General features: G+C 39.9%; 1 protein-coding gene across 5 annotated transcripts in view; it reads right to left on the minus strand.

Moving 5' to 3' along the window:
- Window positions 1-298: 298 nt before the first annotated feature.
- The window catches only part of GJC1 (gap junction protein gamma 1), a 39,423-nt gene continuing 26,087 nt past the window's right edge, over window positions 299-13,634 (minus strand). For 3 of the 5 annotated variants that reach the window (XM_043584741.1, XM_043584739.1, XM_043584738.1), the window contains exons 2-3: window positions 7,090-7,165; window positions 299-6,133 (exon numbers count right to left, since the gene is read on the minus strand). In XM_043584741.1, coding sequence (XP_043440676.1) covers window positions 4,923-6,113 — 1,191 coding nt within the window. In that variant the 5' untranslated portion in view covers window positions 6,114-6,133; window positions 7,090-7,165 and the 3' untranslated portion in view covers window positions 299-4,922. Of the gene's footprint in view, window positions 6,134-7,089; window positions 7,166-12,228; window positions 12,862-13,537; window positions 13,593-13,634 lie in introns of those variants that run through there. The other 2 variants (XM_043584742.1, XM_043584740.1) reach the window with 2 other exon arrangements.

Consider the following 13,634-nt stretch of genomic DNA (forward strand, 5'->3'; position numbering starts at 1 on the left):
AGGATGCCAGTAATATGCCAATCCGCGTAGCCACAGTAATCAGGAGTTGTGTAACTCAGCTATGAACAAGGGCATGTTTTGAGCCCAAGTCACCTGCTTGGAAGTTTTTCTGCTCATGCATTCCCACTGAGATCAGTTTACAGGTGAATGTACTAGGAGAGATTTTCATATCAGGTTTTCTGTACAAACCATTAAGCCATCAGGTACTATTTTACACAAAGAATGGGGTAAAATCCTCAATATGACATTTACTGGCAGCCGAGTTCTCAAGTTTGGGAAAAGATGCACAGACCACAAATGAATCTTCTAAACTGTATTTGGAACTCACAAAACATTTGGAACTGACAAATCTTCCTAGAGACAAGGCCCCGAGCACAGAAGTCTGTCCCCACCATAAAAGTTTTACATTAACTGTACAGAACAAAATTAGCAATGAGTGATCTTTGGCACTAGAATGGTAATTCCTTAGCTGTTCATACAACATCCAAACCACACATGACATTAGATTGCTGGTTAACAGTTGAAAATTATATTTCAATTATCTTAAAAAGCTAGAAGTCCTAGCTAAGTTTTTCAGTATCAATATGCTAACTGTATCTAATACTTAGTGCCTGAGGTAGAGACTTCTGTAAGAGCTTTATTAAAGAAAACACAATTGGAAAGTACAATGAAGAAACATTTCCAATCTTGGAAGCAAATAGCCAATGTCTTTGCTGGTTCAACAAGCCAACCTTGAAATGTAAAACACTTACTCCTTTTATTTCTGTAGGGACTTTGCATGGGAGTAAGACTTTCTTTTGTTTGGACTCCTGGATTTTAGAATACTATGGATTGTCTCTTTAAAAAAATTTTTTTTTTATTATTGAGAGAGAGAGAGAGACAGAGTATGAGCAGGGGAAGGGCAGAGAGGGAGATGCAAAATTAGAAGCAGGCTCCAGACTCTGAGCTGTCAGCACAGAGCCCGACCTGGGGCTCGAACTCAGAGACTGTGAGATCATGACTTGAGCCGAAGTCGGAGACTCAACTGACTGAGGCACCCAGGCACCCCTGGATTGCCTCTTTCTAAAAAGTATGACTATTAAGGTGGAATGTGCATGAACCAAACTCACTTAACATTATTATTAAAAACAACACAACTGCATTAGGGGCAACAAATAAAATCTTTTAATCTCTCCATGATGTGTGGCCAGAATGTAACTTTTATTTCCAAACTCTACACTGTAGAGGCGCTGGGGCTTTCTTATTTTCAGGTGGTAAGGCTCTTCATGAGATTACATGATTTTATACAGATACAATTAACCTAATACCTGGAATCTTTCAATCAAAATGACCCACAACTGTGTATCTTTGACTTACAGGTCCCTTTCAGTCAAGAAAGACCCTTCCTTTATAAAAAGGCATTTCTTAAAGTAGGTTCAAGTATAACATACTTGCCTTTACTGCAAGCTAGCTGGCCAAAAATTTATCATAAACTGTAGATGTTAGAGGTATACGGTCTCCTAAATGAGACAGAAGGAATAAAGCATGGACATTTATAAGCTGAAAGGGTAAAGCATCAGTATGACTAACGGGAATGACATTTAAGTCCATTCTTGGTATAAACTGCTTAAAGCCAAGTGTTTTAAGCCATCACCGACTCCTGTGATCAAGAGCACTGGAGGATGGTTTACTACTGCCATTGTGTAGTTTTGTCAACTATTTTTTTCTTGAAGACCCAAGTTCAGACACATGACCAATAAATAGTTGGTCTTTGAATACCTTTTACCATAGGCTCTAACTACTTCATAACACTTCCAAGAAGTAGCTCCTGAAACTTGGGAAAGTCAGGTGAACTGCTTAATTTTACACCATTAAGAAATGACAGAGTTACGGTACCGAATGAGGACTTTTTTTTCTCTTTAAAGACATAGGTGTCCTTGTAAAAGACAGATATGTGGGAGTTGTCAGGGTGTGAAAACCATTTTAGATCACAAAGTTCATTTTTATCAAAAGTAGTTTTTTGCAGATTAGTCAAGGAAAATCCCCAGAAAAATGGACTTCAAATGAGATAACATATTTGTGGCTTTCAATGAGCAAATATAGAAACAGGAAAAACTAAGTCATAAGGCAAAGATGAAGCCACAAAGTGAACATTAAGACTTCTTTAGGAGAAAATGTTATCTAATTCTCCCTTCAAATTTGAATTAAGAAAAAAGCCTGTTTTATAAATCTCTCCTGGTAACACATTTTAACACAAATGAGCAAAAAACACATCGGAATAGATCCAATAGTATATTAAGAAATATAAACATATTGACCATATCCTGGTTCTAGTAGATGGAAGCACTAAGCACTCAACTATTTAGAGAAGCAAATGTCATAGGACAGACATGACTTTATGGCAATTCCAAGGAATACAATTTTGATAGGGGGAAAAAAAACCTGCGGACAGGCTTTTTATACTAATACCTGTAAGTTCCAGAATAACCAGAATGATATTTTTATAGATTCGATGTAGACCCAATTCATGGGTTAAGCTAGACACTGATAGGGCCATTTTCCTAATGGAGGTCCATGACATGCCATTATGGGGAAATGGCTTTGGCAAACTCCCATGGTTCAAAGGCTGAAGAAATGTACCAAGAAAGCAGTGAGAGTTGGGAACTCTATGTCACAGCTAAAACTTTGGTGAGAGAGTAGACTTGCACATGTGAAGTGACTTAGAATATTTTTCTATATACTTTAAGATATTGGAAGAATTATCCAGACACAAAATAACATTTTCATCGGAACAAGCCAAGAGGAAACACCGAGGGCACTGTTTGTAGGAACTAAGTAGATGCTTCTGGCATCACACGTCTTTGCCTGGCATTTCTGCTTGACTCCTTTCCTCTCTGTCACTCTCGAGCCCCCAGCCTTTCCTCTGGCGAAGCCACTGTCTCCTTCAGGCTCTGTGTAGATGTGCATTGAGTGTGTACGTATCTTCTGTCCTTTGGTTAAGAAATTTCCTTGAATCTCTAGTGACACCAGAGGGGACTGATAGATCTTCATCTTAAATAAGCTTAGGTGTTTAAAAGCTTGCCTGTTTTCTAATAAGCACTTGAATTTCTTTATAAAACACTTGGTATGAAGGAAACTGCACGAGTCTGCTAATGATCCAGGACATGTCAGGTCTATCGTTTTCTGAAATTCCCCTTTAGTCTCTCCTGAGTTTACTTTCTGATTAAGATGTTTAGAGATTATAAGGAGCTTCTCTAGGCTAAAATTTATAGATTAAGAAAAAAAAAAAGGGCAAAAAAAGTTAATGCATGGCTAGAAGATAAGCTGAAATTTTCTGAGTAGAACAAAGAAAGAAATGAAAAAGAAATGCCCAAAGGGTGCTGTTCCAGGATTCTCCTAAATAATAAAGAATGGACATTTTAAAATTAAGACCTAAAAAATAATACTTTTGCAATTTCAAAGTCAGAGGTGGCTTGCTTTCTATTAGAAAACAGTGAGACACTCAAACCCAAAAGCTCCATGGGAAACAAAGGCCCCTTCCTTTACATCCTTACCAAGCTCTTGCTTACAAGCTCATAAACTGTAAGACACACGATGTGAATGGGCTGGGAGAGCGAAGCTCTCCCACAGAATACAGGACTGAAAATATCAATAAAATACTGCAAATTGTAAGTGTTATGTGAACATCAATGCTTGTCATTAACAAATAGATATGCCTTGAGGGAATAAATTCTGAAATTCTCTTTAGGTCTATTTACAGATAGAATCCCCATTCTGACTGGTCTTCTATACAGAAAGAAATCTACATTGGCAGAAGTACAGAAATTATAAAAGTTACGCAGCAAATTACAAAAAAATAAGGAATTTGGATTTAGGCCTTCTGCCACAGGCAATACAAATGGCTCTGAGTATTTTTAGCCGAGAAGAGAATTTTTTTTATTTCTAATGTTAACATCCAAAGAAAATATCCACCACTGGTTTCTTAAGAAACCAGAAAGGCAGGTTTCTGGATAGAGATTTAAGGCAAATCAAATAGGTCCACAACTAAACATTGTAGTAGGGCTCATTTTCCAGGCATGGCTTTGCAATAGAGGAATCTTAGTAACACCTCTGGTCAGGGTCTCCACGCTGCTACCAGACTGAGGACACTTTTGTGTATCAGCCTTTTGGGAGAACTTAAATTATGTGCACACCATCGAGGCATATGCTGGCAATGCTTGATAATTAAACAAATCCTGCAGTTAATCATTTATATCCTTTGAAAATACAAACAGGTTTTCAAAGATTGGATATAGGTTTGGGTAGGTGAATGAGATTCAAAGATTTCTTAAGTAAAGGAGAAAAGATCTCAGCCCCCTTCTACTGTGGACTTTCTTTCCAAGATTGAAAATTGATGCTTCCTCCTCCGGCTCCTGACATATCCGAAATCTTCCCTGCAACACGAGAGGCACTTTTATTAGGTGTAGCATCTATTAAAACTTTAAACCCAGGGTGGAATTTGCTGAACAAAGTAATAACACTGGCCTAATAGGCATTACCTTAAGGATTTTTTTTCCTTTAATATAAAAGTGTAACTACAGCGGTCCAATATACAAATACAAAAAAAGTACTCATACTAAAAAAATGTACCATAATACTGTACATACAAAAACTTTTCAACAAGAATGATTTAAATATATCTGGTTTTTTTCCAGATCTGGAAGACACAAATGTAAAGTTCTGTAACAGTATTATTGCTGAAATATGTGCCCACGAACATGGTGTTTCCCCTTTTCTCCCCCTTGTCCCAGCCCCGCTTTCAGAGTCCCCTGAGCGTGGATCATGAGCCAACAGCATCCCTGAAGATAACCAGAGCCAAATGTTTACTCAACGGAGGCCATTATTCAGTGAGCCGCTGCTTACCACGGACTATGGAAGAGCACAAGTTTTAATCCCAGCCAAGATTAAATCCAGACGGAGGTCTTTCCATCCCCTGATTTGCTACTAGCACTGCTCTTGTTGGACCCAGCTTTGGACCCCACTTTGGCTTTTTTTTCCCGGGGACCATGAGGGTTGTTTTGGTGACTGTAGGCCTGGATTGCTAGATCCAAGCGCTCCTGAGCCATTTTGATCTCCCGCTGCAGAGTCTCCAGGTCAGCTGGGAGGTTCTCCTCATGGCTGCCGTACTGTTGTTCCTGGGCGATGTTGGCCTTGTTTTGCTTGTAGGCAATCTTAGCGTTGGACAGTTCGGTGTACTGGATTTGATCTGGTTTGACGGCAATGTTATAGCCAGGGGGAGCAGATGGTGTATTCCAAGTGAAGGGATAATTATAAGCACCCGGATCTTCCAGTTCCCTCCTTTTACTGTTTAGCGAGTCTCGAATTGTCCCAAACCCTAAATGAAGCATCTCCCAAATGTTAAGCAATAGGCAAAGGCCTGTAACACCATACATTATCAGAAGGAAGATGGTCTTTTCAGTGGGTCTCGAAATAAAGCAGTCTATCTTATGAGGGCAAGGAAGTCTGCTGCACACATAAAATGGGTGGACTTGGAAGCCATACAGAAAATACTGCCCTATCAGAAAACCCACCTCAAACACGGTCCTTGCCAGCAACTGCAGCACATAGATTTTCATAAGCCCGTCCTCCCGAATCCGCCGGCGGCCATCGTGCTTGGGTTTAGGTTGGTTCTGCTCTTTATTTTCTTTTTCACTTTCCAATTCCATTTCCGGATACATCATGGGATCCTCCTCATGGTCCTCTTCTGTTTCTTCCAGAGCCCGGTGCTGTTTCCAACGCATTGCATAGGGTTTGCTCCGAGCTGTTTTCTTGTCTGCTTCGCCATGCTCCATCTTGGCAATCTTATGAATGGCGTAGCCCAGGTACATCACCGAGGGGGTTGCCACCAAAATGATCTGGAATACCCAGAAGCGCACATGGGAGAGGGGTGCAAAGGCGTCATAGCAGACATTCTCACAGCCTGGCTGCTCCGTGTTGCACACAAATTTGCTTTGCTCATCATAATAGATGGATTCTCCTCCTACAGCTGTAAGGACAATCCGGAAGACAATCAGTACAGTGAGCCAGATCTTCCCCACGAATGTGGAATGGTTGTGGATCTCCTCTAGCAGGCGAGTCAGGAAGCTCCAACTCATGGTGATGGAATTGGTTTGCCCTGATAAAAATGGAAAAATGAAAAATGTCAAAGGAAAATCAACAAATACAAAAATCTGAACAACTTAATTTTTTGATGGTATCTCTAGGAACTACTTTTTTGAATACTTGAAATCTAACTTAAAGGCTCATGCCAGAGTGCTAATTAGAATAAAGAGCATCTCACTCTCTACTACCCCCAGGAAGGACAATTCACCTCAGTCTAGGAGCACATCTTTGGACCTACAGAATCCTAGAAGTCTGGTTAGCTTTCATGTCTTCCCTAGTTCCAAAGGTAAAATTGTAGCTAACATCTGAGATGTGTTTCTCAGACCCAGCATACTAGATTCTTTATGCATACTATTATTTCATAAACTTCTCTGTGAGATATAAATAAGAAAATAGTGTGAGAGGTGTAGCTATTCTTTCCAGTCATGGTAAGACTCTCACCGAGAACATAATGGGGACACTTGGGTTGGACCCCATTGTGAAGAGGTACCTTATTAGGAAATTTAAATTTTGGACCTGGTGACAAAGTATTAAAAAGAATCAAGGAGATGATACAGCTGCAAATAACTGGCAATGATCAAGAACTAAAACAAAAGACAGAAAAGAACTAGGAAGACTAGGAACTGGCTAGACTGCACAGGATAGTAGATTCCAGGATTCTGTGTACCGCTGTATTTGGTCTATGGTAGATTTACATTTGCAAACTGTGGTGTGAGGACATTAAATCCAATCCATAGGCAAATCCATTCAAAACAGCATTTTGAAGGGCAGTTTTATTCTGAGATTCTTAGATTATACGCCCAGCATCTGGGTAACAATCATCTAAATGAGATGATGTATATACAATTCCTAATGCAACCCTTGACACAAAGCACACTTCTCTCTCCTTCTTCTCTTCTTCCCACTCCCAGTTTACTTTTGTAGATTATAGGTGATCATCAGCATCCAAGAAGTTTAAATATACTTTACCTGTTACTCAGAACTTCTGTTATCCAGAATTTTCTTAGAGAAATGATGTTTTGCTTATAACTTTTCCAGATTCCCTCTGGAAGGAAAAAAGACAAGTGAAGGTCACAAGCTTCCTCCTACAGAAAATAATCATTAAAATGTCATTTTCAGGAAGAAACAAGTTTTCTGTGGAGCAGAGGAATTAATCAGCATGAGGAAGAAACATGCTTGAGTTTGAATACCTCCGTATATTCCTCCCAATACATGTGATAGGAGAAACTATGTTTAAAGTGACCCAAAGATTAAGTTATTGTAGTCTAAGAAAATACGACAGGATGGAGTGCCTGGGTGGCTCAGTTGGTTAAGCGTCCGACTTCGGCTCAGGTCATGATCTCATGGTTTGTGAGTTCGAGCCCCACATCAGGCTCTGTGCACAGAGCCTGGAGCCTGCTTCAGATTCTGTGTCTCCCCCTCTCTCTGCCCCTCCCATGTTCATGCTCTTTCTCTCTCTCAATAATAAACTAACACTAAAAAAAATTTTTTTTAAAGAAAGAAAAGAAAACACGACAGGAAGATGAGTCATTCATGAAAATCTGAAGCAGATCAACTCTGGCACCTATAGGAAAAAGCCAAAGCAGAAAAATCTCAACAGATTTAAGCTGGATCACTAAAGGCCTTGCGAAAATCTTCACCCTGGATGCTCTATTCCCGTTCTATTCCCTGGAGCAGCTAATACCTCTCACTGGGATTTGAATGGCCAACAATGAGCAAGCTGTTTAGTTAAAACACCCAACAGCTGGCTCCCAGTCACTGGGACACTTGAATACACTGGAGGTGATTTACAGCTTCACACAAAGAAACTGCTCACGGAAAGAAAACACCTGCATCTGTACTGTGATTTTAAAAAAATAATAACACCGGGGTGCCTGGCTGACTCAGTGGAGCATGTGACTCTTGATCTCGGGGTTTTGGGTTCAAGCCCTACACTGGGTGTAGAGATTACTTAAAAATAAAATCTTGCGGGGAGCGCCTGAGTGGCTCAGTTGGTTAAGTGTGTGACTTCGGCTCAGGTCATGATCTCACAGTTCGTGAGTTGAAGCCCCACTGGGGCTCTGTGCTGAAAGTGTGCAGCCTGCTTAGGATTCTGTCTCTCCCTCTCTCTGTGCCTCCCCCTCTCATACATACTCTGCCTCTCAAAATAAAACCAGGACAAATTAGTGTGTGTGTGTGTGTGTGTGTGTGTGTGTGTGTGTGTGTGTTAAAGTTTATTTGGGAGAGAGAAAGAAAGCACAAGTGGGGAAGGAGCAGAGAGAGGCAGAAGGAGAATCCCAAGCAGGTTCTGCACTGCCAGCGTAATGCCTGATGTGTGGCTGCAATTCACGAACCATGAGATCATGCCCTGAGCCGAACTCAGATGCTTATTAACCAACTGAACCACTCAGGAGCCCCCAAATTATTACTTATTATCAAGTTCTGCCAACTTTGAATAGTCATGGCCAGGAGTCATCCATAAGGTGCCAACTTTGTTCATTTGCTATCATTTAATTTAATAAATTTAAAACAATCTCTAAGTGTTATGTGTTCGTAGTAATTTAATAAGAAAAACTGGTGGTGATGGGGGTAAGATATTGGGAAAAACCTGGAAAATTTTCCAAAACGTCAATGAAAAACTAAGAAAAGGGGTGCCTGGGTGGCTCAGTCGGTTGAGTGTCTGACTCTTGGTTTCAGCTCAGGTCATGATCTCATGGTTTGTGGGTCTGAGTCCCAAGTAGGTCTCTGTGCTAACAGTGCAGAGCCTGCTTGGGATTCTCTCTCTCCCTCTCATTCCGCCCCTTCTCTGCACTATTAAAATAAATAAACTTAAAAAAAAAAAAAAGACAGATAGTACTGGCACCTACAGAACATGGAAGTATCAAGATTACATGCAGAATCTGACCACACAAGCATTTTACCACTTCTCTCACTGAATACAAGTTATAAAACCACAAGAGTAATACGCAATCTTTAAATGGTGACATAGTCAAGTTTCTAACACAACTCCTGTAATGATTCACACCCCCAAGTTCAGACTCAGATTTTTCCAAACACCACATCTAAAGCATTTTCCCTAAAGCCTGAAGTTCGATTTACTGCAATTAGTCAAAATCACAGTGTAACTGTTAGAAAACTCCTCCCCTACACCTCTCTCCATACCAAAGACAAGTATCTTTTTAGCAATTAATGTGATGAAACAGTTCTCAACGGTTCAGCATCTCATATAATAATCTACCTTTTCTGGGGGGAGGAGGAATTAGTCCTATGTCCTTCAGAGCTTATAAAGCAGCAATTCATACACATATAGAAGTAGGCACTGTATACTGGTTAAGATACAGTCTAGACTTAGAAAATGTTGAACCCTAAGAACCTGGCTTCCCAAGGGCAATCACAAATGCCACAGCACCCTGTACCCATACCTTCAGTATATGTGATGTGTTTAGTAACTTAACTCCAGCATCTCATAAAATGGGTAATGGGAAATTTTCTTTCTTTAGAAATGTTCCACTACAGTTCCCTTTCTTCTGAACCATTTTTTGCTCTCCTATCAGAAACCTAAAATTCAGGACATAATCTTCTCTGACTTCCCTTTTTCAGCAAACAGACATGAATACAGAATGGGGAGTGAGTGTGTGCAATTACTCTGTGAATGGCTCTCATGGAAACATAAAAATCATTTCCATACTTCATCTTTTAAAGCAAGTGCCATGGGAGCACAGGATGAGTGGAGCACGAGCGGAGCACATGGGAGCACAACAGGAGGGGGATGGCAAGCTGTTAAATGTTTTTTTCTAAGAAAGCCCAATTGATTTACATGTACATATGTACTTATTATCCTCCTGAAAAAATAATTCTTTATGCTTTGGTTAAATTTATCTATAGACAAATTCTAGGAAGCAGTAATATTAGGTCACAGGAAATGTAAATCTGCATGGCTCTTGCTTTGCACTGTCATCCAACTTGAAAAAAAAAATTTTTTTTAAATATCTATTTTTGAGAGACAGATCATGAACAGGGGAGGGGCAGAGAGAGAGGGAGACAGAGAACCCCAGGCAGGGCTCAAACCCACGAACCGTGAGATCATGACCTGACCTGAGCCAAAGTCAGACGCTTAAGCGACTGAACCTGCCAGGCGCCACTATGCGTTTTTCTTAAAGATTTTTTAAGTAATCTCTTTCTCAACATGAGGCTCAAACTTACAACCCCAAGATCAAGAGTCGCACAGTCTGCCAGCCAAGCGCCCCTCAATTTATGTTTTTATTTTTTTTTTATTTAAAAAAAATTTTTTTTTAATGTTTATTTATTTTTGAGACAGAGACAGAGCATGAACGGGGGAGGGGCAGAGAGAGAGAGGGAGACACAGAATCAGAAGCAGGCTCCAGGCTCTGAGCCATCAGAGCCATCAGCCCAGAGCCCGACGCGGAGCTCAAACTCACGGACCGTGAGATCGTGACCTGAGCTGAAGTCGGATGCTTAACCAACTGAGCCACCCAGGCGCCCCCAATTTATGTTTTTAATATACCAAGACATACTTCCTCCATATCTTTCCCCACTTCATGGACTATTTCTAGCCTTTTGCCCATGTATTTGTAGAATATATTCTTTTTTTATTAAAAACATTTTTTTAATGTTTATTTTTGACAGAGAAAGAGAGAGGGAGACACAGAATCCAAAGCAGGCTTCCAGGCTCCAAGCTGTCAGCACACAGCCCAACGCAGGGCTTGAACTCAGGAGCCGTGAGATCATGACCTGAGCTGAAGTCGAATGCTTAACTGAGCCACTCAGGCGCCCCATGCAGAATATATTGTAATATAGTATAGACATTAATCATTTGGCATTTAACATAACACTTCACTTTATTGTCTTCCTTTAATTTTTATTTTTTTTAAACGTTTATTTATTTTGAGAGAGAAGGAGAATGCGAGCAGGGAAGAGGCAGAGAGGGAGGTGGGGAGAGAATTCCAAGCAGGCTCTCGGCTGTTAGCACGGAGCCTGATGTGGGGCTCTATCTCACAAATTGTTGAGATCATGACCTGAGCCAAAATCAAGAGTCTGAAGCTTAACTGACGGAGCCACCTAGGTGTCCCTCAAATTTTGTTTCTATAGAGTCACATCAATCAATTTCTTGAATAAATTCAAAGGTGGAAAAACTATTCCTTCTAGGATGACTTTTTAAGTAAAGAATACTACAATTCATGGTAGCCCATAATTCAAAAGGATTCACACAAACAAAATAACACACACTGAAAAAAAAATGTTTGCTTATATAACATTTATTGGACACAAACCAAATGTGTTATTTTTAGTCCGTTTTCCAAATAACTAAGGTTACAAATCTACCTTCTCTTGTACTAGAAAACAGAATTTTAAAAATTAGTTGGCATAAACATGGTAATAAATTACATAATTCCCTCCCAAATTCTTTGTATTTGAAGTTTTCTACAGTTACACCCTAACAGGATCCAAAGTTTACCACATTTTTCTGTAGAACAGAACTCACAGGATTTTTGAAGATTAAATACAAAGCATATTATTTGGATTATCCCAGGAGGTAGATCACATGATTAGATCCCTTCTAAAGATGAAGAAATGAGATCTAGAAAGGTTACAAAATTGCCCAAGATCATACAGTTATTAAAGTGGTTGGGGCGCCGGGGTGGCTGAATCCATGGGATCAGAATAAATTCACAAAGATCAGGATGCCTGGGTGGCTCAGTCAGTTAAGTGTCGTGTCCGACTTTGGCTCAGATCATGATCTCACGGTTTTTGAGTTCGAGCTCTGTGTTGGGCTCTCTGCTGACAGCTCAGAGCCTGGAGCCTGCTTCAGATTCTCTCTCTCTCTCTCTCTCTCTCTCTTCTCTCTCTCTCTCTCTCTGTGCCCTTCCCCTGCTCGTGCTCTTTCTCTCAAAAATAAACATTAAAAATTTTTTTAATAAAAAAATTCACAAAGATCAAAAGGGGAAATTTCAGAGTTTAAGATCTTATGTGCAGAATGAACTCAAAGTCAAACAAAAAGAACTCAGGTTTCTTGGCAGTTGGGAAGGAAGAATAAAACTAGAAAAGTGGTATCTCCAACAGAAATGGTTTAATTACTTATTTAATAAGTTTATAAGTTTAATTACTTACTCGGGCATTGAGAATAGGGACAAGAGAAGTTGGTATAAACTCCACTCAGTAGACACCGGGTCTGATGTGCCAGTGTCCTGTACAATGGGAGACAGTCAAATGGTGGACATACGCGGAGCTAAGAGCTGTGCCAGACCTCAAGGCAAGCACCATTACTCCCAACGCTGCTGCAACTTTTGGGTTTGTCACTGCATCAGACCGGGAGCCCCTAGATGTTGTGTCTTTCACCTCTGCTTCCCTAGCTTCTAGCAATAACTGGCACATTTTAAGTGTTAAATAAATGTTTGACAAACAGATGAATAAATGCATTCCTATGGGACCTGCTTTATACTTATTACAATCTCTCCACTTTTTTCTCCTAGAAAATAAATTCCCACTGCATCAGCCTGTCCATAAAAAGAATAAGCAGCCTCATGAGGCAATGAACCTTGCTTGGTTCACAGGACAGTTTAAGCAGAAAATGGGCTGTTGTATGGAGTGAGGTGTCAGGTAAAACACTGGACTAGAAATTAGGAATTTTCACTTCAAAGTTTTTGTTTTTAATCTCTGTTCAACACCTTTCAGAAAACCATTTGCTTTCTCCATAGTTGTCTCCCGACAAGAGCATCCGGCTCTTGATTTCGGCTCGGGTCATAATCTCAGGGTTGTGGGATAGAGTCTGGAGCCCGCTTGAGATTCTTATTCTCTCTCTCTCTCTGCCCCCTCCCTTGCTTACATGTGCTGTATTAAAAACAAAAAAAAAAAGATTTTTTTAAAGATAACTGGCTGTTTAAAGTAAAAATGGCAACAACTAATTATTGTAGGAGTGATCTTTCTTTCTTAAAAAAAATTATTTTTAAGTCATCTCCACACCCAATGTGGGGCTTGAACTAACAACCCCGAGATCAAAAGTCCCATACTCCACCAACTGCACCAGCCAGGAGCCCCTGGAATTTATATTTATTATTACACTTCTTTTACATAGAAGTAAAAATAGTAAAACAATAGAAGTAAAAACAATATCACAAAAAGCAGAGAGAAAGGAAATGGAAATATACTGTTGTAAGGTTATCATATAATACAAGAAGTGATTTAATATTGAAAGTAGACTGTAATAACTTAAAAGATGGCTGTAGTAAACCCAAAATCAACTATTAAAATAACAAAACAATGTTACAGCTAATAAACCAATGAAGGACATACTATGCAATCATAAAAATAAATGAGACAGAATAAATAGGAGGATAGTGGATTTAAACCCTATGACATCAACAATCACATTAAATGTAAACAGGCTAAATATTCAATTAAAAGGCAGAAATTGGGGCACCTGGATGGCTCAGTTGGTTAAGTGCCTGACTTTGGTTCAGGTCATGATCTCACAGTTCATGAGTTCGAGCCTTGCATTGGGCTCTGTGCTGACAGCT

The sequence above is a fragment of the Prionailurus bengalensis genome, chromosome E1, assembly GCF_016509475.1.
Source record: "Prionailurus bengalensis isolate Pbe53 chromosome E1, Fcat_Pben_1.1_paternal_pri, whole genome shotgun sequence".
Taxonomy (NCBI): Eukaryota; Metazoa; Chordata; class Mammalia; order Carnivora; family Felidae; genus Prionailurus; species Prionailurus bengalensis.